This window comes from Artibeus jamaicensis, unplaced genomic scaffold (genome assembly GCF_021234435.1).
Source record: "Artibeus jamaicensis isolate MK-2021 breed Jamaican fruit bat unplaced genomic scaffold, CSHL_Jam_final contig_196, whole genome shotgun sequence".
Classification (NCBI taxonomy): Eukaryota; Metazoa; Chordata; class Mammalia; order Chiroptera; family Phyllostomidae; genus Artibeus; species Artibeus jamaicensis.
The window spans coordinates 947,930-971,622 of record NW_026521401.1 but is presented as its reverse complement, the minus strand read 5'-3'; the positions used below and the strand labels follow the sequence as shown (position 1 = coordinate 971,622).

The window sequence follows — 23,693 nt, the reverse complement described above, 5'->3', positions numbered from 1 at the left end:
GAAATTGATAAACCCAGTAAAGTCAAATATGTCCACAGAGGTGATCCATTTTTCTTCCTCGTTTGGTTCTTGCCTTATCCTTGCCCTCTGTCTTCCTGCCTCTCTGACTTGTTTAGATTCTTGGGAATAAGGGCCACATAGTGGAAATATCTTGAGCTTTGGAGCAACACTGATCAGAGTTTGAGTCCCAGCTGTGCCACTTTATGATCCATGTGGGCAAGATATTTTATCTGTCTAAACTTTAGTTTTCTTTAAAGAGAGAGTAATAGTGATGTCGTTTATATCAAATGGTGGTGGTTGTGATTAGAGATGTCTAAAGTGATCTTCATTTTTCAGATAATAACTGTTCACATCATGGCAGTTATTGTTATTTGCAATCATTCATAGTTTATGTAACAAACATTTATTCAGTACTTCTTATGCCAGTTACTGCAGGGTGCGGAGAATACCATTCTGCATGAGAAAGTCATAGTTCCTATTCTCATGGAGTGTATAGTTTACTGAAGAGACAAGCTTTAAACAACTAATTAGGCAACTAATTGATTTATGTCCTTTGTGGTATATGCAACTAAAGTATTCCAAGAATGTGCAAGAGGGGTTCTTAGATGGGGGAGTTAAGGAAGAGTAGTTAGGAAGATATGGTCATGAAAGTTAAATATAAGTGTATGCTAGGATATTAAGAATGAGTAAGAGTTTCCCAGTAGAGAATGAGAAGAATAGTTTAGGCAGGGGGAAGGAACTGAGTATGTGAAAACAGACGTGGTAGAACATGCAGGATCTTGTAGCATTTTGAGCTTTATCCTAAAGCCAGTAGATAAATGTTCATAGGCTATTATTTAAGAATGTTGCCCTGGCTGGTGTGGCTCAGTGGATTGAGCACCATGCTGCGAACTGAAAGGTCACAGATTCCCCTCCCAGTCAGGGCACATGCCTGAGTTGTGGGCCAGCTCCCTGGTTGGGGTTGTATGAGAGATAGCTGATTGATGTCTCTGTCACACATCAATGTTTCTCTCCCTCTCTTTTTGCCTGTATTCTCCCTCTCTAAAAATAAATAAAATCTTAAAAATAATAAGAATGTTAATCCTTTTTAATCTGTTTTTTCACATTCAGAATGCGCATTGTGGATGATGATGTGAGCTGGACATCTATCTCCACCAGTAAGCCAGAAAAAGAGGAAGAGGAAGATGATGGAGATTTGCCTGTGGTATGTATCTTTGAGTCTGTGAGGACTTTGAAATTCAAGTCTTTCAATCTCGACTCCCAGTGCAGGGTAGATTTGTAAGAGGGTGAGTTCAGGGCACAGAATACTATTAAAGAGTTCTTTTAAAATAGTCTTCTTTGAGATGCCTATACACTGTCTTCTTTGTTTATGGAGGGGCCCATCCAAATAGAAAAGGGAACTAATAGAGGCTCAACATCAGTGATGGAGCTGTGATTAGAATTAGATAGGTTCAGTTTGTTGGAAGCTATTTTAAAAACAAGGATCAGGTTCAATTATAAGAAACTTTTTCTTTGTTTCTTTTATTCATTGATTCAACTAAACTTTAAAATTTGTATACTCTTGTCTAAGTGATAGAGATATGTAGAGTAATAGAACATAGTATCTGTACTCTAGAGGTTGTACCCTAAAATGGCAGACTGAGTTTCAAATTATTTCAGCAATATGATAAATATTGGAGCTATATTATGTATCAAGTACTATTACAGCATAGGGAAAGTAGCATATCTTTTATTTCATTGGTAAATTCTGTGAAGGATGTCAGTATCTGACATGAGTTTTGAAGGATAGGAGCCAAGTAGGCAAAAGTGTAGGCAAATAATCTAGCACTGGTATACTGATGGAACCTTTGCTGAGAATAACTGAGAAACAAGTGAAAAGGAGAGCTGTTAATAGGCTGTGTTGTGGTAAAGTTGTAAAGATGAATTCCAGATGAGTATATGTTTGTCCCCAGCATATTTTACACTTCATTATTTAAAAGATAGTTTGTTAGTAATTAGATAGGAAATACTGATTGATCATAAGGAATCAGTTTCAGTCAGAATCACTTAAACCTAATTAATGTTAACATTTGTTTTAATTATTTTATGAAAGCAATATATATTTATTATAGAGTACTTGGGAATTTTAAGAAACTTTAAAGTTTTAAAAAGAGTATAAAAATCACTTATACTGTGATTATCCAGAGGTAATAACTCCTAATGTTGGGATGGATATGTCTTTAATGCATAGATTATGCATACTTTTATTTATTTTTTCAAATATTATTGGGATCATACTGTATACATAGTTTTCGAACCTGCTCTTTCACTTAGTAATATACTGTGAATACTTTTGTAAGACTACAATATTCTTTTTGAGAATGTGATTTTTCATGATTGTATAGTAGCTCCTTATACATATTAATTAAAAATTAATGTTTTGTTGCTGGATTGTTTTCTCTCTGAAAACATGAAAATGTGATTTCCAGCCAAGGCGGAGGTGTAGGTAGATACACTTTGCCTCCTTGCACAACCAAAGGAAGGGCAACAACTAATTAAAAAAATATATATATATAACCAGAACTGCCAGATAATTGAACTGTATGGAAGTCCGACAACTAAGGAGTTAAAGAAAAAACATTCATCCAGACCAGTAGGAGGGGTGAAGACAGGCAGCTGGTGTAGAGAGGACATGTGGCACGGCAGCAGCTAGAAGACTGGGTGGACTGGTGAGGCGGTGGCTGGCAGTCCCACATTTGTGTGCAGATAAACTGGGAGGAACAACTGGGAAGTGAGACAGACCATGAAACCCAGGGTTCCAGCATGGGAAAGGAAAGCCTTAAAACCTCCGGCTGTAAAAACCTATAGAGATTGTGGTGGTGGGAGAAACTCCCAGCCTTACAGGAGAGTTTGTTGGAGAGACCCACAGGGTCCTAGAATGTATATAAATGCACCACCCTAGGAATCAGCACCAGAAGGGTCCAATTTGCTATGGGTGGTCTGGGAAGTGATTGGGAGTGGGGCAAGAGCTGAGCAAGTGGCATTGTTCCCTCTCTGACCCCTCCCCTACATACAGAACCACAGGATGGTGACGTGGGTTGCCCCACCCTGGTGAATAGCTAAGGCTCTGCCCCTTACAGTGTAACAGGTATGCCAAAAAAATATGGCCCAAATGAAAGAACAGATCAAAACTTAAAACAGAAGAGTAAAATAAGTAAGCAATGAAGAAGTAGCTAACCTATCAGATGCAGAGTTCAAAACACTGGTAATTGGGATTATCACAGAAATGGTTGAGTATGGTCACAAAATAGAGGAAGAAGTGAAGGCTATGCAAAGTGAAATAAAGGAAAATGTACAGGGAACCAACAGGGAAGGGAAGGAAACCAGGACTAAAATCAGCGATCTGTAGCAGAAGAAAGAAAGAAACTTTCAACCAGAACAGAATCAAGAAACAAGAATTCAAAAGAAGAGGACAGGCTTAGGAATCTCTGAGACAACTTTAAACATTCCAACATCCGAATCACGGGTGCCAGAAGGAGAAGAGGAAGAGCAAGAAAATGAAGGAGAACTTTTCCCAATCTGGCAAAGGAAATAGACTTCCAGGAAGTCTATTTGGGACTCTCAGTGTCTCCTTGGGAGCTCAGAGAGTCCCATAGAAGTTGGACCCAAGGAAGTACACACCAAGGCACATCATCATTACATTACCTTACCCAAAATTGAAGATAAGGAGAGAATCTTAAAAGGAGCAAGAGGACAGGAGACAAGTTACCTACAAAGGAGTTCCCATAAGACTTACCAGTTGATTTCTCAAAAGAATCTTTATAGGCAAGAAGAGGCTGGAAAGAAGTATTCCAAGTCATGAAAGTCAAGGACCTACATCCAAGATTATTCTATGCAGCAAAGCTTTCATTTAGAATGGAAGGGCAGATAAAGTGCTTCCCTGATAAGGTCAAGTTAAAGGAGTTCATCATCACCAAGCCCTTATTATATGAAGTGTTAAAGGGACTTATCTAAGAAATTGAAGATCAAAACTATGAACAGTAAAATGACAACTAACTCACAACTATCAACAACTGAACCTAAAAAAAGCAAAAACAAACTAATCAAAGAACTAGAACAGAAACAGAATTAGAGAAACGGACATCACATGGAAGGTTATCAGTGGGGAGAGAATGGGAAAAAGGTACATGGGATAAGCATAACTGGAAGTTTGAAAATAGGGGGAAATTAAGATTAGTACAGGAAATGGAGAGTCCAAAGAATTTATATGTATGACCCATGGACATGTACTAAGGGGTGGGGGTATGCTGGTGGGAGAGGGATGCAGGCCAAAGGGGAATAAAGGGGAGAAAAAAATGGGGTAACTATAATAGCATAATCAGTAAAATATACTGAAAAAGAAAAAATCAAAATGCTTTGATAAACATACATAAATCATTGTAGGGATCCATTATTTATTCCCGTGAAGTGAAATTATGGTCTTTTTGAGCTACAGTCCTGATGTGGACTCCTGCCCACAGTGTCCGAGGCGTTATGGATGAGAAACAAGACAAATTCACACAGACTACCGAGTCCTGTGGAGGAAAAGGGACAGCACGATTACTCTCAAGGGGAGAGCACCTCAGAGTGGCCTGGCTATTCTCTCAAGAGGAGAGTGCGCCAACCCTTGCCTCGACAGGCTTTTATTGGCTTTCAGTTTGCACAGGAATACAGGTAAAGTTCATTAATCATTGTCAGGCAGTAAGGATCAAACAATAGATAGCATAGAAAGAACTATTAGGGCTTTTTCTGAGTCAGGGTCTGTTAGCTAAAGGGCTACAAAACTGGGAAACAAACTCGTTTCCTGCTTGGACCCTTATCATTTAATTGAGAGCATTCTTAGCAAAGCAGGTTTCACAGGATTTTATATATTCTTCTTAGGCCTGATCACCCGGGGAACCAGCCCTTTCCAGCACAGGGCTGCACCACCCTCTGTTACTATTTCAAGCTTAAGTCAGGCAGGGGAAGTAAGGCAGCCAAGAGATTAGGAGACTTCTTGCAGACAGAATGAGGACTCAGGCTATGTCAAAGCCGAGGGGAAAGGGTCCATCACTCCCTTTTGCTATAGCCCCCTAAATTTTTCCTTGGGGGCTCCCCCATGATCATCCCTATCTTAGGTCGTCCCTCCCTTGAGGAATCTTACCCGTCATTGGCTGATGGATCAAGCATTGGGGGCCAGGCAGTGTGAAGTAAAAGAGGCAGAGGTGGTGCCCCTGCTAGAGAAATAAGCTTTGTCTCCTTAGTGGCTTATAGTCTGAAGGTCGCTCACTCAGCCTTAGCCATATGGGGGGCAGGGTTACAGGTTCTAAAACCAAGCAGGGTGGTTCCCAACACAGTCCCATATTGCTCTCCAAAAGGTGGTACCAATTTACAGTTCTGGTACTACCTGAGTGTGAAAACTAGTGTGAGAATGCCAGTTATTCCATTTCTTCGTCAATACTTGAACATAGTATTAACAACAACAAAACCCATGGTGAACTTGTGCCAGCTTGGCAGGTGAACAATGGTATCCAGTTTCTTTGAAAAATAGTGAAGTGTGTAATTTTTCATATGTTTATTGGGCATTTCTTTCTATTCGATGAATTTCTTGGTATTTTGTCCATTTTTAGAAAATTGGGATTTTAATTTTTTTCATGGTTTTATTTGATATTTACATAATAAGTATATATTATCTGTTTTATAGGTATATTTTATCTTTACCTTTTCATTTATAATAGTCTTGACATTTAAAAATTAAAATTTTTATGTGGTCCTCTATTAATCTTCCTTTATACTATCTTTCGCTCCTATGCTTGCTCCAAAACAAAAATAGGGAGGCTTTAGCCCTGCTGCCCTCTAAACTGGTTAAAACAGATCTTGGTCATTGAATGCATTTTTATTACTGCAAAACCATCACCACCAGTGATGGTGGTGTAATTTTGCTGTAATAATGGCAAAATAACTGGGACAACCACAATAGCAGTAGCAGCAAAGAATAATAGGTATGATTTATTGAGCATTCACCACGCACAAGTACTGCTAAGCTCACATGAACTATCTCATGGAGTCCTGCTAGCAGTTCTTTGAAACCTACTTTTACAAATGAGGAAATTGAGGCTTAGAGAAAATAACTTGCCAAAGGTTACACAAATACTAAACTGACAGCTGGGGATTTGGATCTCAGTTCATCTTTCTTGAAAGCCTGTGCTTTTAATGTGTGTGGAGAGGTGTGAAAACTAGGTTATATGAGGAATGATGGTAGGCTCTTGGGAGAAGACAAGTAGAGAGGTTTTATGTCTTGGGTTTGAATTCCAGTTCTGCCACTTGCTACTTTATGACATTGAGGAAGTTAATTTATCTGAGTCATAGTTGCCCTTTAGTAGTGTGGGACCTTTCTTTGCAGGGCTATTGTGAGGATTAAGTGTGATAGTAAAGTACAGAACATTGCCTTGCACATAGTTGCTACTCTGTAACTAGAATTTATTATGCCAGCCCTTTTTGAAAGTCTTTTATAGGAGGACCAGTTGTCAGTGGTCAGAACTGTAGTCAATGGGAAGAAGTTGTAGGAAGGTAGATACTGGTCCAATAAAACTAAGAACTTCCTAGCACTGTCCCTAAAATGCAGTGGACTGCATTTTAATGTAATGAGTTCCCTGTTAGTGAATTGATTCCTTGACAGGGAGGGACTGGGTAAGTAATCATTAATCAAGGATACTATAAAGAAGATTCCACATTTGTTTGGGAGTTTGGATGATATGAAGCATAGTTTTCTCTCTTGAAGATTCTATGATTCTTTGTATGTCTTCATGACTTCTTTTGGTTGGGTTCAAGAATAGCTATCATTGTGACTACTTATAACAAGAAAAGTTTTATAAGGAACCCAAAGCCCTTGATGAGTGATAGGCATGACAAGGAGCCTGCTTGTGTTTTCAATTTGAATGCATATAATAAAAATAAAACAGTAAAGCGAATTTAGCTTTTATCTTACAGGTGGCAGTTATGTCTCTGGCAAGTTGATAAAAAGGCTTGTAATGAATGAAAATAAGCTTTGGAGGGGAATTGATTAGTCAGAGAAAGATCTAGAATTAAACCATCCAGTGACAATCAGATGTTTTTGGAGCAAACATTAACTGAGAACCACTAAATCTCTCTTCATGGCTGTTTCAGGTCTGTATGTGCCATGTGTATTAGGAGTGGGAGTGGTTATAACTTAAGGTTCTCAAGACAGCAGTACTCCTCGGCTGTATCCTGTGGGTTTCCTCAACCTAATGTCCTCACTGCCACAGGTGGCTGAATTTGTGGATGAGAGACCAGAAGAGGTAAAGCAGATGGAAACCTTTCGTTCCAGTGCCAAATGGAAGCTTCTGGGAGGTGAGTTCCAACAGTAGATAAATCTAAATTTCCCATTTATAGGGGAAGCCTTTTTTTTCTTTTCTACATTTTTTTTGAGGAATGCATAGTTTATTTTAATTTGTCATTGATCCTGAAAAATATAGCATGAAATAGAATTAGAAACTTACTACCTTCAGAGGTAGTAAGACATGGGAACTGAAAGACCAGGTATCCCACTTTTTCTTATATTTTGGTATTAGGGTTACTGAGGTCAGAAAGTGAATCATTTGGGAACCTTTCAGCACCCATTCTTCTCTGGCCCAGTACTTAGTATACAGGCAAGACTCTGGAGTTTACAAGCATCTGAAGAGCAGAGTTTGAAGACTTGAGTAACTTCTGTCCTCTCTCTGAATGAAGCAACTCATGTATGGGTCAAGGACCAATGTTTTCTGTCCTTTGTGTCAATAAATCTTTATTCGTTTTTCCCTTAAATATTGGTATTTTACAGGGCATTATCCTCCATGTGCCCATTCTACCTTATCTCTGTGGGCCAATAGTTTAATTCCGTATTTAACAAAATGTTTGAGTTTTTGAGTTGGACAAAGGTCATTTGTCTGTCATGACTGAGTAGAGATGAGACCAAGTCTAATTTACCTTGCTATTTTTCCAGCCTAGCATAGGGAGGTGCACCGATAAATGTTTGTTGAATTGCTAAAAGGTATTTGATTCTTGTAGCCTGCTGCTCCTTGGTAAATCATTACTTGAGACCTGGATGTCATTTCCCCTTTTTCAGCAACTTAGTAGTAGGTAGTCCTGTTTACTGCAGGACACAGACTAATAAATAATCCCAGTGAGTCACAGCCCTGTATGCAGCAGTTATTCAAGGTGGCCAGTGGAAGTGTGCTGAGTTTTTATCCCTTGTGTTCATACCTTCATAAATGAGGATCTTGTTACTTGATTGTTGTTTAACTCCAGTTTGCCCTTGATGCTAATTTGTTTTTCACACTGTCTTACACTCTGTGCCTTCTGGTTAATTATCCTGCAACTCTGATTTGAAAAAAATGCACAGCAAAAGTGACAATTGACTGTAGATTGGTGATCACCATTTTCTCAGTTAATGTTTAGTGCATTATTTTGTTTTGTGAATGAAAACTTTACTAGTATTCTTTCATTTGAATCCTGTTTTACTCTTTATAGTTTTAAAAACTTTTCGATTACAGTTGAAATTCAATGTTATATTAGTTTTAGGTGTACAACATAGTGGTTTGACTGTTTTAATCATTATTTCCTGCCTTATCCTGTAGTAGTGTTTCAGTTTTTTCCACAATCCTTTTTTCAGAGACAGTCTTTTGGTCTCTATCTCTGTAGGTCTAGGAAGTGACATACACATAAACACACACACAAATAATTCTTTTTGTTTTGCCTCATTCTCACTGCTCCATCCTTATTTGTTGCTGGAAATATCCTTACTGATCTTTGGCCCTTACTTTCTTTTTAATAAATGACATGGAATTTATCAACCTCATGGATTAGATTTATTGTCAGATCTCTTACAGGTGTAAGTACTTTTCTCTGAGGGGTGGATTCTAATTATTTTAGGCCTATTCTCCAAAGTGAAGGAATTTAAATAGGCTTAATTCATACATTTAACAAGTATTCATTGGGTCCTACCTGGCTTTTATTTGTATTTGGGCCATAGCTCTCAATCATAAGTTAACAGATGGAGAGGAGAAACTAGATTTTGGAAATGTTCTGAGTTGCTATAAACAATCTTTCTCCTATGCTTTTGACAATTGAAAGTTTCAAATTGTTTGCTCAACTACATTGTTTTTGATGATGCTAGAAATTAATTAAGTTGCATACCTTTTTTTAAGTTGCATACTTTAAATGAGTGAATTGTATGGTATTTGAATTATAATGTCCCAGTAAATCTGGTAGCAGAAATAGACAATTAGGGAAATCTGAAGGTTGACAGGGTAGGAGAGATGATGATTTATTGTTAGTTTTTTAGAATTATTGTTAATATTTTAGGTGAGATAGTGGTATTGAGGTTACATTTATAAAAAAGAATGTTAACTTACAGAAATACTGTATTTATGGATGAAATAATTTAAAAATTACTCTCATGACCCTGAAGTATTACTTCACTTTAATGGCACCCTACTCTTAATACCAAATTCCTTCTCCAAATTATCTATCCTCCCTCTCTCCATTTCTGATCTTACCATTCTTTTTTGAACCCAATCAAGCTTTTATTCTCACTACTTCAGTGTTTTAGCCAGTGGTCACTTGTAGCTCCTTGTCAATTGACTTGGTTGCTCTTCCTGATTTTCTTTCATGGTTTCCTCTTATTTCAGTGGTTGCTCTTTCTGTCTCTGGTTTCATTAGCATTTCAATTCCTAAATGTTCATGTGTTCCAGGGAATCTTATATAACTTTAAAAAAATTTCTGATTACCCTGAATATCTAGATGATCTCGTGGCATTAAATACTCTTTACATGCTGGTGTCTCCCAAATTTACATATCCAGCTTGGCACTTTATTCTGAATTCCAGACTCATATACCATATGTTAATTTAATAGGCATTTCAAACTTGACATCTCCAAAATTAAATTTATCTCTTCCCATTGTTTATAGTCTTTCCCATTTTAGTAAATGGCAACTCCATTCTTTAAATGGCTCAGGCCAAAATCTTGGAATCTCCCTAACTCTCTTTTCTAACACCCTACATCAATTACTTCATCAAATCCTGTGTACCATCTCATGTGAATGTATTTACATACCTCATTTCCTTCTTGCACTTCCCCCTAGCCACCCCACTGTCTCTCATTTGGAGGACTGCAGCAGCCTCCTAAGTCACCCTTCTTTTGCTCCCCTACCATCTATTGTCAAAATAGAAGCTAAAGTGATTATTTTTTTATAGGTATATTTTATTGGGCCCTGGCTGGTGTAGTTCAGTGGATTGAGCACTGGCCTGTGAACCAAAGGGTCACTGGTTCCATTCCGAGTTAGGGCACATGTCTGGGTTTTGGGCTAGGCCCCCAGTGGGCAGAGCTCGAGAAGCAGTTGCACAACTTATGTTTCTCTCCCTCCCTTTCTCTCTCCCTTCCTCCTTGGTCTAAAAATAAATAAATAAAGTCTTTTTTAAAAAGTATATTTTATTGATTATGCTATAACAGTTTTCCCTGTTTTTCCGCACTCTGCCCTGCACCCCCCAACCCTCCAGCATTCCCTGCCCTCTTAGTTCCTGTCCATGGGTTGTACATATAAGTTCTTTGAATTCTCTGTTTCCTATAACATTCTTAACTTCTCATCTATTTTATCCCTACCAATTATGTTTCCTATTCCCTGTACCTTCCTCCCCGCCATTCTTCCCCTCCCCTTCCCCACTGAAAACCCTCCATGTGATGTCCATTTCTCTGATTCTGTTCCTGTTCTAGTTGTTTGCTTAGTTTTTGTTTTCATTGGTTTTTTTTTTTTTAGGGTCAGTTGTTGATAGTTGTGAGTTAGTTATCATTTTACTGTTCATAGTTTTGATTTTCAATTTCTTAGATAAGTCCCTTTAACGTTTCTTATAATAAGGGCTTGGTAATGATGAACTACTTTAACTTGACCTTATCAGGGAAGCACTTTATCTGCCCTTGAGTTCTAAATGATAGCTTTGCTGGGTAGAGTAATCATGGATGTAGGTCCTTGCCTTTCATGACTTCAAATAGTTCTTTCTAGCCCCTTCTTGCCTGTAAGGTTTCTTTCTAGAAATCAGCTGACAGTCTGATGGGAACTCCTTTGTTTGTAACTGTCACCTTTCCTCTTGCTGCTTGTAAGATTCTCTCTTTATCTTTGATCTTGGGTATCTTAAAGATGATGTGCCTTGGTGTGTGCTTCCTTGGGTCCAATTTCTTTGGGACTCTCTAAGATTCTTGGACTTCCAGGAAGTCTATTTCCTTTGCCAGATTGGGGAAGTGTTCCATCATTATTTGTTTAAATGAGTTTTCAACGTCTTTTTCTTGTTCATCTCCTTCTGGCACCCCTAATTTGTATATTAGAACGTTTAAAGTTGTCCCAGAGGTTCCTAAGTCTCTTCTTATTTCTTTGAATTCTTGTTTCTTCATTCTGTTCTGGTTGGATGTTTATTTCTTCTTTTTGTTCAAAAATGTTAATTGAGTCCCGGTTTCCTTCTGGTTGATTTGAGTTGGTTCCCTGAACATTTTGCTTTATTTCACTTTCTGTAGCTTTCATTTCTTCCTTCATTGCGGCTGAGCTCAGTCAGTTCTGTGAGCATCCTGATTACCAGTGTTTAGAACTCTGCATCAGATAGGTTGGTGATCTCCTTGTCACTTAGTTCTTTTTCCGGAGTTTTGATCTCTTCTTTCATTTTGGCCATATTTCTTTGTCTTGGTGCACTTGTTGTGTTGTAAGGGGACAGGGCCTTAGGTATTCACCAGAGCGGGGAAACCCTCTTTGCTGCTTGGTGGTGCTGTCTGTGGAGGAGTGGTTAGAGAGAGAACAATGCGGCTCACTTACTCAGCTCTAGACCCACTTTCCAATGAACTCTTGTGTGAGACTGGGAGTTTTTCCTGCCATGGCAATCTTCGCTGTAGTTTATAGCTAGCTTTGAATCTTAGTTTCCTGTTCACCCAGCCTTGCCTTGCTCATGCAGTCCACCATGGGACCACTCAGCCAGCCCTGCCTATGCAGTCTGACACTGCCTGGCTGCCTATCTTGTTCCTACTGGTCTGGTTGAATGTTTCTTTAATTCCTTGGTTGTTGGAGTTCCGTGCAGTTTGATTTTCTGGTTGTTTATTGTTTTTAGATTGGTTATTATCCTTCTTTTGGTTGTTCAAGGAAACGAAGGGTTTCTACTTCTGCCTCCATCCTGGCTGGAACTCAGAGTGATTCTTTAAAAGTCATATCATTTCGGGGACTTCCACCAAGATGGAGGCATAGGTGGAGACACCGTGCTTTCTCACACAACCAAGTTTGGAGACAACAAAATATTAGCAACAGAAAACACAGCCAGAACACAGAAAAATAAACTTTTCAGAAGTCCGATAACAAAGAATGCTTCACCCTGACTGGTAAGAGGGGCAAAACCAGCAGCTGGCGGAGCGGGGTTGCACAGGAAAACTCGGTCAGACGGACTCAGGTGCGCGGATCCCAGGCGTGGGGGTGCAAAGTGCCGACCCAGTGAGCAACCCAGTGAGCAACTGGCGGATCCGGTGAGGGCGAAGGGCCATGGGTTGAATGTGGTGGCGCATTCCTGCGCAGATAGACCGGTGAGGGAGTGGGCAGTGAGATGGGACGAGTGGGTCCCAGCGACGGGAGGCAGCAGAGAGGGCCGCCATATCCTCAATCTGACCCCACCTCCACATACAGGGTCACAACCCAGCGACCCTGCCCTGGAGGCCCCCCCCCGCTCCTAAGGCTCCAGTCCTCATACTTAATGGGCGTGAACAGATCAAAAATGGCTTAACAAGATCTCAAAGCCCCAGAGCCCATAACTCTAAGCGAGAAAGAAATAGCAAAACTTTCAGATGCACAGTTCAAAACACTGGTGATCAGGATGCTCACAGAACTGTTTGATTTTAGTCACAAATTAGAGGAACATATTAAACTAATTGAAATGAAGGGAATTGCACAGGAAACGAATAGTGATGAAAAGGAAACTGGGACTCAAATCAAGGGAGTGAACCAGAAGGAAGGAAAAAATGACCAAATGGGAAAATATGAAGAAACAAGAATTCAAAAAAATGAGGAGAGACTTAGGAACCTCCAGGACATCTTTAAACGCTCCAACATCCGAATCATAGGGGTACCAGAAGGGGGAAAGAAACAGCCACCAGTGGAAAACTTATTTGAACAAATAATAAAGGAGAATTTCCTCAAACTGGCAAAGGTAATAGACTTCCAGGAAATCCAGGAAGCTCAGAGAGTCCCAAAGAAGTTGGACCCAAGAAGAAACACACCAAGGCACATCATCATTATATTAGCCAAAATTAAAATGAAGGAGAGAATCCTGGAAGCAGCAAGAGCTAAGGGGACAGTCATCTACAAAGGAGTCCCCATCAGACTGTCAGCAGATTTCTCAAAAGAGACCTTCCAGGCAAGAAGGGGCTGGAAAGAGGTATTCCAAGTCATGAAATCCAAAGGCCTACAACCAACATTGCTCTATCCAGCAAAACTTTTATTTAGAATGGAAGGACAGATAAAGTGCTTCTCAGATAAGGTCAAATTCAAGGAGTTCATCATTACCAAGCCCTTATTATATGAAATGTTAAAGGGACTTATCTAAGAAAAAGAAGATAAAAAATATGGACAGTGAAAGGACAGCAAACTCACAGTTATTAACAACCACATCTAAAACAAAAGCAAACTAAGAGGACAGCTAGATCGGGAGCAGAACCATAGAAATGAAGATCTTATGGGGGGTTAGCAACAGGGGAGTGGGAGGAGAAGAGGGGAGAAGGTACAGAAAATAAGTAGCATAGATGGTAGGTAGAAAATAGATAGGGGGAGACTTCCACCAAGATGGAGGCATAGGTGGATGTGCCGTGCCTTCTCACACAACCAAGTTTAGAGACAACTAAATATTAGCAACAGAAAACACAGCCCGAACACGGAAAATTGAACTTTTCGGAAGTCCGTTAACAACAAATTCTTCAGCCTGACCGGTAAGGGGTGAAACCAGCGGCTGGTGAGGGGTTGCACAGGAGGACTTGGTCAGACGGACAGGCGCGGAATCCAGACGCGTGGAATCCAGGCGCAGGGTTGGACCTAGTGAGCGACCGAGTGAGCCACCAGGCGAGCAACCGCGAAGGAGACAGCGGGGAAGCGGTGCTGCGTGTTGACTGTGGTCGCCCATTTGTGCGTGAGCGGAGAGGCGAGGGAGTGGGCGGTTGGACGGGGGCCCGGCAGTCCCCGTGGCAAGCGGCAGTAGAGGGCGCTGCCATTTCCCGGCTCTGACCACGCCCCCACATACAGCATCACAGCCCAGCGACCTGGGAGTCCAAGGCACTGCTTCTCACACTTGAAGGGCCAGAACAGACCAAAAATGTCGCAAGTTCTCAAAGCCCCAGAGCCCATAGATCTAAGTGATGAAGAAATAGCAAAACTCTCAGATGCACAGTTTAAAACACTGGTCATCAGGATCCTCACAGAACTGGTTGATTATAGCCACAAATTAGACAAATATATGAAAGCGAAACTAATTGAAATGAATGGAATTGCACAGGACACCAATAGCAATGGAAAGGAAACTGGGACTCAAATCAATGGAGTGGACCAGAAGAAAGCAAATAATGGCCAAACAGAAAAGAGTCAGGAAGCAAGAATTCAAAGAAATGAGGAGAGCCTTAGGAACCTCTGGGACATCTTGAAACGCTCCAACATCCGAATTATAGGGGTACCAGAAGGGGGAAAGGCACAGCCACCAGTGGAAAACTTATTTGAACAAATAATAAAGGAGAATTTCCCCAGTCTGGCAAAGGAAATAGACTTCCAGGAAGTCCAGGAAGCTCAGAGAGTCCCAAAGAAGTTGGACCCAAGAAGGAACACACCAAGGCACATCATAATTACATTAGCCAAAATTAAAATGAAGGAGAGAATCCTAGAAGCAGCAAGAGCTAAGGGGACAGTCACCGACAAAAGGGTCCCCATCAGACTGTCAGCAGATTTCTCAAAAGAGACCTTACAGGCAAGAAGGGGCTGGAAAGAGGTATTCCAAGTCATGAAATCCAAAGACCTACAACCAAGATTGCTCTATCCAGCAAAACTTTCATTTAGAATGGAAGGACAGATAAAGTGCTTCTCAGATAAGGTCAAATTCAAGGAGTTCATCATCACCAAGCCCTTATTATATGAAATGTTAAAGGGACTTATCTAAGAAAAAGAAGTTAAAGAAACATGAACAGTGAAAGGACAACAAACTCACAGTTATTAACAACCACCCCTAAAACAAAAGCAAACTAAAAGGACAGCTAGATCAGGAGTGGAAAATAGAAATGAAGATCTCAAGGAGGGTATCAACAGGGGAGTGGGAGGAGGAGATGGGGGGAGAAGGTACAGAAAATAAGTAGCATAGACAGTAGATAGAAAATAGATTGGGGGGGGCAAGAATAGCATGGGAAATATAAAATCTGAGACACATGGTCATAAACTAAAGGGGGGTAATGGTGGGGATGGTGGGGTAGGTTGGAGGGGAATGAAGGGGGGAATAGAACAACTGTAACAGCATAATCAATTAAAAAAAAAGAAAATAGATAGGGGGAGGGTAAGAATAGTATGGGAAATATAGAATCCAAAGAACTTGAGACACGTGGTCATAAACTAAAGGGGGGGAATGGTAGAGGTGGGGGGGTGCAGGGTGGAGGGTAATAAAGGGGGGGAATAGAACAACTGTAATGGCATAATCAATAAAATAAAAATTTTAAAAAAAGTCCTATCATCTCACTTCTTTGCTCAAAACCTTCCAATGACTTCCTCTCTCACTAAGTCCTCCCAGTGCCTTAAGTCCCTACACAATTTGGCATCCTATTGCCTATGACCTCAATTTCCAACTTTTCCCCTCCTATACTCTGCTTCTGCTATCCTGGCCTCTCTTCTTAGAATGTTCAACTACATATTTTTAAAGAGTGCAGACAGACTTGAGTCCAATGGATCTGGATTTGGATATTTACTCTACCACATATTAGTGGTATGACTGGCAAATTACTTAATCTTTCTTTGTGTCAACTTTATTATCTATAAAATGGAGTAGTATTTATCTCCTAGGCTTGTGAGAATGGAATGAGGTAATCTGTATAAAACATTAGCATGTAGTAAGGGATCAGTAAATGGTGATCCTTTTTTTCTGGTGATCTCTCTCCCTTTAATGAGGAGTACATTGGTATGGATTAAATAGTTGACAGCATTCATTTTGATGTGTCACTGGTTTAGTTAACATGTCTTTTTAAAGAAGAGTGAGTATGAACTATAAAGTAGGCTAAATTTCAGTAGAAACTTCTGACTGGGAACTCTGCACAAATAAGATTTTTGGAAGAACATTGGGTTGAGAGTTAGAAGACTGGGGTTCTAGTCTGTCTCTTCATCTTGGGTGAGAGCCATCAGATCCTTGGAGCCTCTATTTTCACAATTGTAAAACAAGATGCCTGCCCTGCTTGCCTTACAGGATATAATATGAGAAATGTATTTAAAATGCTTTGCAAATTTAAGACTTGTTAGGCAAATAAGTGAGATTATTTTTAAGGTGTTCCTGGCTGCTGATTTGCTGCCCCTAAGCAAAGGAGCTGTGCAGAGTAGTTTTGGGCTTTCCGAGTAATTTTGAGATGTATGCTGCTGGGGCATGTTTTGAAACTTTGAATACTGATGGTGATAGCATCTGTAGAAATCTGACTCTGCTGTTTGTGTTTAGATCACAGTGAGGATCTACCTTCACACAGACATTTCCGTCATGACTGCCTGGATTCATCTGCTCCTAGGAGGATCTGCCATGGCACCCCGGACCCTTCTCCTCCTAGGAGGGTCCATCACAACACCCCAGACCCTTCTCCTCCTAGGAGGGTCCGTCATGACACCCCGGATCCTTCTTCTCCTAGGAGGCCTCATCATGATTCACCGGATCCTTCTCCTCTCAGGAAACATTATTGTCCTTCAGGTATATCTCCTAAGAGGGCCCATCACAGTTCCTCAGATATTTGTCCCCATAGAAGGGCCCGTAACAGCTCCCCTGATACTTCTCAACCAAAAAGGACTCTTCATTCCTTGGATTCATCGCAGCTCAAGAGGCCCTATCATGAATCCCCTGATTTGGCACCTGGTGTTTCTCATTCACTGCCTAGAACCAAAAGCAGTAAAGTCCCAGAAGAAGCCTCTAGCAAAAGTTCTCCACATTGGAAGGGGCCAGGACACTCTCATCTTTCAGTCTCGAACAACAGCAAATATGAATATGATTCAGACCTCTCTCCTCCACGAAAAAAGCAAGCAAAATTCCATTTCAGAAATAAAGAACATGATTCTAAAGGTGAGCATTGATTGTCCATGTGGGAAACTTATTCTCTAGGTGCTTTATTTTGGATCTTTTGCTTGCTTTGTTACGTACTTATGTGTTTAGAAGAGAGTTAAATCATTACAGTAGGAGGGAAGGAGTTAATTTTTTTTTTTAAATCCTCCCTTAAGGATATATTTATTGGTTTTTAGAGAGAGAGGAAGGTGGAGCAGAGAGAGACAGACAGGTATCAGTTGGTTGCCTCCCATACATGACCTGACTGGGGATCAAACCCACAACCTAGGTATGTTCCTTGACCCGGGATTGAATCCTCAGCCTTTTGGTGTATGGTATGATGCTCCACCTGAGCCACCTGGCCAGGGCAGAAAGAAATTTTTATATATCCTTTTGTTTATTCTCCCTACCCCATGTAAACGTATTATATTTGTTGTAGAAGCTTTAGAATGTCTAGAAATATATAAAGAAGCAGGAAAAAGGTCATACAAAATTTTGTCATTCAGAGTCAATCACTGTTAGTGTTTGTAGCCAGTGTTCTTTTAGTCTTTTCTCTATTCATTTTGATGTAGTTGAGCCCTCTCTATGCATTAGATACATATTACATGTATTATCTTGCTTTTTTCTACTTTTCCACGTCATAAAAACATGTTTATTAATATAATTTTTATTGGTGTTGTATTACATACATTTACTTAACCATTTTCCTAATGCTGCATATTTTAGGTTATTTCTAAAATTTGCTTTAGTAATTCTATAATGAACATCTGTGTACATAAACTGTTGCCCATTGTGGATTATTTCCTTCTCTACTTCTAGATAGATTTCTTGGAAATTAAGTACTTCTAGATATGTTTCTTAGGAAACTTAAATAGAAATTGATTTACTGGATTAGAGAGTTGTGTTTAAAGATCATTGATACATATTGCTAATTGTGTTTTGGGGAGGTAATTTGTGATGCTTATGTCTACATTTTGGGCCTATATGGTGAAATTTTTTCATCTTTTGTCCTTAGTTACTGTTTTAATTTTTAAGTTCAAATATATTCTTATCCTTTAGTCTGAGGACTTCAGAATATATCCTGGGTAGTTTTAATTTTCACCACACCACTGATATTTGAGTGTAGGAAATTTTGCCTATTCTATGTGTAGATGAATATGACATAGAAGAGTATGTTGTGATCTCCCATACTAATCATATCACTAGTAACTTGGGAATGGAACCCTATATCCCGTCTGTTGGTTTTAAAAACTGTATCTGACTTTGCTCTCCTCCTATGTTATCAGTACTTGTGTTTAGGTTAGTGATACAGGAGGACTTAAATGAATGTTGAACGTTAACTTAGTAAGTTCTTTTTTAAAATTCTGACAAGCGGATTACAGTCTTGTTCTTTAATTCCTAGGCTCTTCACCCAGCCATAGGAAATTTCATTCAAGCTCTTTATCTAGAAGACATCAGAGTCACACGTTGGACTCTTCTTCCTACCCAAGTGACAGTCGGAAAGCCTCTGATTCAGATCTTTCTCCTCCACGGAATAAACAAAGGTCAGGGCGCCAGGATTCCGATTCAGATCTGTCACTTTCACGGAATAGACCTAGACACCAGAGCTCTGACTCTGACCTCTCTCCACCAAGGAAGAAACAGAGGGCCAAATCTTCGGATTCTGATCTGTCTCCACCTCGAAGGACTCAGCCTTTGGGAACAAAGGTAGGAATTTTCAGGACCCATATTTTCCTCTTGGAGTGACTCCTGTCTTCTAGCTCTATACAAGCCCTAGAGTTCCAAGCCATAGGAGGAGGAGGAGAAGGAGGAGGAGGAGGAGGAGGAGGTATAGCTTGGTGGTATAGTAAATCTAGTTCAAGGGACCTCTTAGGGGTCTTTCCTTTTCTCTGAAGGCGGACTACCTCTCACTTAGCCCAGATGAACTTGCAAATACCAGAGTTCCTAAGTAGCTTCTGGCTTCACATCATCTTGTTTCCATAAATATCATTTTAATAGGTCTAGAAAACTCTCTATTTTCTTAGGCATAAACTAAGAACTATAGTTCACACAGAGTTAGGAGCACAAAGCTTGCATCAAATGTAGCAAATATTCAAATCCTTTTCCACTTTCTATCTGTGAAATTTGAGCAAGGTACATAATCTCTCTAAGCCTCAGCTTCTTTATTGGTAAAATGTGGATAACAGTATGTACTTCATAAGGTTATTGTGACAACTAAATGAGTTGGTGTAAGTAAAACTTGTATCACAGTGCCTGGGACAAAGTAAGCATTTGGTGCAAGATGATGATGATGATGTTTATTAATTATTATTAATTTGAGTGTAGGTCAGATTTAAAGAGTGACTCTTTAAATACAAAGCTACTTTTAGAAATCATGTCACCTGGAAAGTCAATGTAGTATTTTATTTGAAATCTGTGATGTAGTCCGAGTTACGTAAAAAGATCCATATGAACCCTGAGCAATTGTGTTTTACGGTACACCAGTACTAGTAAAGGAGTTTTATTCCAGTGAGTTGGTTAAGGAACAGAATGATAGAACCTGTAGTGTGCACCTCTTACTCCAACACAGACTTTTTAATATAAGTCTGCCCTGTAGCCCATGTGGTCCTGCCTGGCAGGGTAGACTAGCCTGTCCCTAACCCAGGAAGCAGGCCTCTTCTCTTTTGGGTCATAAAGTAAGAGCTTTGTTTCAGCTGGACCCCTTGGCATTTTATGTATCTGTTTAGTCCATGGACAATTTAATATTGATCAAATATAGCACATGGCTCAAGGATATCTGGATATACTCTAATGTTCCATTTGTGGGTTGGTTTGTTATCTTGATACACAGTGGAGTTCAGTAAAAAGTTTTGATTCGGTCACATCTTTTTATTATCCTGAAATATATCCACAATTTAAGTATGTTAGGTTTGAGTTTGTATTTTAAATGGAATATTTTATCAGAGTGGATCTCTGCTGGAGGGTTTGCTAACTAACAGGTATACAACCTTTGGTGTCTCTGGGTCACCTTGGAAGAAGAGTTGTCTTGGACCACACATTAAATACACGAACACTAATGAAAACTGATGAGCAAAAAAAGGTTTTAAGTAAATTTATTATTTTGTGTTGGTCTGCATTCATAGCCATCTTGGGCCACATGTGGCCTGCGGGCTGCGAGTTGGACACCCCTTAGGTATGAATTTATATTTTCAGTGGAATATTTTATAGTGTGAGTCTCTACAGGATTGCTTAGAGCTTGATACAGGTTTCTGGTCAAGTGGCCTGAGAGTGAGCCTTCTTCATGCAGTTTATATGCTGAAAAATCAGAAATACAGGTGCTTAGCCTACTCTTTCATATCTTCTTGGTTTATGTTTTGGTTTACTCTTAAACTTGATAGTACTATTGATTTTCCATCAAATTTAATTTTCTTTTCTATTTTGTGAATCCCGTGCCTAATAATGAGGTTACAAAGTTAGTTTTTAATTTGGTTATTGCCAGTCTTTAGACAAAAATGCACCTAACTGTGTATACCCATAGAGCCTACTGCTGCTTTGTCTCATTAATGTTGGATACTCCCTTTTCCATTGCATAGGCTGCACACATGTATTCTGGGGCTAAAACTGGGTTGGTGTTAACTGACATACAGCGAGAACAGCAGGAACTCAAGAAACGGGACCAAGAAACCATGGCATTTGAAGGTAAAAATGTGGAAGTGCAGAGATCAGTTGAGGTTCATGTAGCTTTGCTTTTCTTTTTTAAATGTAGCTTATTGTATCTGATATTTTAAACTTTTAATTGCTTTCAAATTCCAACTCTGGTATTATGCATTATTTTAACTTCTCAGTGGGTCCAAGTGGTTCTTTTCCTTGAAACATAATAGTTTTTAAGATCATCACTAATATGCACTTAGGTATTACTAGGAACTACTTGTAGTCTGGCTGCAGAAGTTCTTACTTAGTATCAGAATCCTAAGTAGTTGATTCCAGCTATTAAAATATTATTTCTGATTTTGATACCTGATGTTTGTCTTTAAATGTATAATTTTCCTTTGCAGGTGAATTCCAATATGCTGAAACCATATTTCGAGATAAGTCTGGTCGTAAGAGGAATTTGAAACTGGAACATTTACAGCAAAGGAGAAAAGCAGAGAGGGACTCAGAGAGAGATGAGCTGTATGCCCAGTGGGGAAAAGGGTAAGGAGGCCACTGAAAGGTAAAACAAGACTGCAGTGACTGGAAGGAGTTATTTCCATACTCTTCTGACCAGTTGGTTTATGTTCTGTCTTTAACGCTCTTTTCAGGAATTGGAAGCTCATTGTGTTCAGTCTCCTTTCTAAATACTGATGTATTTTCCACTGCCAGTGGTATTCTAGGAATTTTATCCTTTTCATTATTTGGCCTAGGCTGCTATAAAGAGGAAGTTTTTCGAATGTAGTGGTGTGGTTCATGTAAGTGAAGATGTAAGAGTAAAAATGCTAAACAGTATAGCAGATTCTCTTGGTTCTTTTTGCCCAGGCTTGTCCAGAGCCGGCAACAGCAGCAAAATGTGGAGGATGCAATAAAGGAAATGCAAAAGCCTCTGGCCCGGTATATTGATGATGAAGATCTGGATCGGATGCTGAGAGAACAAGAAAGAGAGGGGGATCCCATGGCCAATTTCATCAAGAAGAATAAGGCCAAGGAGAACAAGAATAAGAAAGGTGAGCCATCTGGGAATCATCAGAGGTGGAGATGACTTACATGATGAGAGGATCATTAGGGTGATGATACAAAGCTATGTGCAAAGAAGGCTTTCCCATAGAATCCTAGATTTCTTGTCTTTGGGAGTTTAGGTTCAACTTAATATTGAGATTTCTGTGTAATATTCCCCCCCCCCGAACTGAATTGTGTAGATAACTGATGTGTTTTCTTTTTTTTTCTCATTAGTGAGACCTCGTTATAGTGGACCAGCACCTCCTCCCAACAGATTCAATATCTGGCCTGGGTATCGCTGGGATGGAGTGGACAGGTACACCTGAATATTTTCTATACTTCTTTTTTTCTTCCATCTGACCCTGACCTTCTCTAACTGCAAATCACTCTACACTCTGCTTCATTCTCTGCTCTAATGACAAGGTTAATAATTTGTGGTTTGCTTGCTTCTATTCCCGAGGTCCTCAAATCCCATTTCCCATGCTTAGTACACTCCTCTTTTTTTCCTTTTCAAAGCTTGAAAACCTCTGGAGAAAGAAATCAGCTAGTCCAGATGGGATACCTTATGTTTTTGAAATTGTTACTCCAGTAATATTTTCTAAGGTTTAGGGGATGAATAATGGGTGGCAGTCTAGAGCCTTCTATATGTTGTATCTAAAATGTAGCCCTTGAACCATCTCTTCACTGTCTTAGGAGTGATTACTTGTAATACCTCACTGACACCTACCACCTTACCTTTTCACCTGCCTGTGTATGAGCTCACATGCTCTAACTTCTGGTCTGTTACCATGGGTGAACAGTGTGTACACCTATCCGAAGTCAGTTCCTCTACTTACATGTTGATTCCCACCTCCTCTTGCCTACTGAAAGACATTGTTGTTCAAGCATCTAATACAGTGATTCTCAAATTTTTTGATCTCAAGACCCTTTTACATTCTTAAAAATTATTGAAGACCTTGAAAAACTTTTATTTGTATTGGTTATATCTATTAATATTTTTAATATTTACCACATTTAAAATTAAACTGAGAAGTTTAAAAAGCATTTATTCATTAAAAAATAATGAAGCCATTATATTAGCATAATTACCATATTTTAAAATAAAAATACTTATATTTTTCAAACAAAAAATAGAAGAATTAGTTTATATTTTTTAAGAAGATTTCATTTATTTTATTTCTAGAGAGAGGAGAAGGTAAGGGAGGGAGAAAGAGAAGAGAGAAATGTCAAGGAGAGGGAGAATATGAGAGAGAAACATTGATTGGTTGCCTCTGACATGTGCCCTGACCTGGGACCACACCCTCAATGCAGTCATGTGCCCTGACTGGGAATTGAAGCAGCAACCCCTCACTTTACAGAATGACACCCAACTAACTGAGCTGCACTGGTCAGGGTGAGGAATTGGTTTACATTTTGAAAATCTCACTCACATCTGGCTTAATAGTAGATAGGATTCTGCATTTAGTATGTTGCAATATATTTAGTTGATAGGAAGAAAATTCAGCCTTATATAGAGGTGATTAGAAAACAAGAATGTATTATATTTTTTGATACTGCACAAAAACCCCAGTTATTTGTAATGTGGAATCTAAAACTATACCAAGCCCTGACTGTTATGGCTCAGTTGGTTTGGTGTCGCCCCACAAAGCGAAAGGTCATCTGTTCAGTTCCCTGGGGGAGCACATGCCCGGATCTT

General features: G+C 39.6%; 1 protein-coding gene across 3 annotated transcripts in view; it reads left to right on the top strand.

Annotated features, from left to right (window-relative positions):
• BUD13 (BUD13 homolog) overlaps nt 1-23,693 on the top strand; it is a 42,029-nt gene that overhangs the window by 987 nt on the left and 17,349 nt on the right. The window contains exons 2-10 of one of the 3 annotated variants that reach the window (XM_053672978.1): nt 1,111-1,204; nt 4,500-4,692; nt 7,284-7,368; nt 16,739-17,347; nt 18,729-19,033; nt 20,899-21,004; nt 21,361-21,499; nt 21,821-22,005; nt 22,232-22,313. In XM_053672978.1, coding sequence (XP_053528953.1) covers nt 1,185-1,204; nt 4,500-4,692; nt 7,284-7,368; nt 16,739-17,347; nt 18,729-19,033; nt 20,899-21,004; nt 21,361-21,499; nt 21,821-22,005; nt 22,232-22,313 — 1,724 coding nt within the window. In that variant the 5' untranslated portion in view covers nt 1,111-1,184. Of the gene's footprint in view, nt 1-1,110; nt 1,205-4,474; nt 4,693-7,283; nt 7,369-16,738; nt 17,348-18,728; nt 19,034-20,898; nt 21,005-21,360; nt 21,500-21,820; nt 22,006-22,231; nt 22,314-23,693 lie in introns of those variants that run through there. The other 2 variants (XM_053672982.1, XM_037152874.2) reach the window with 2 other exon arrangements.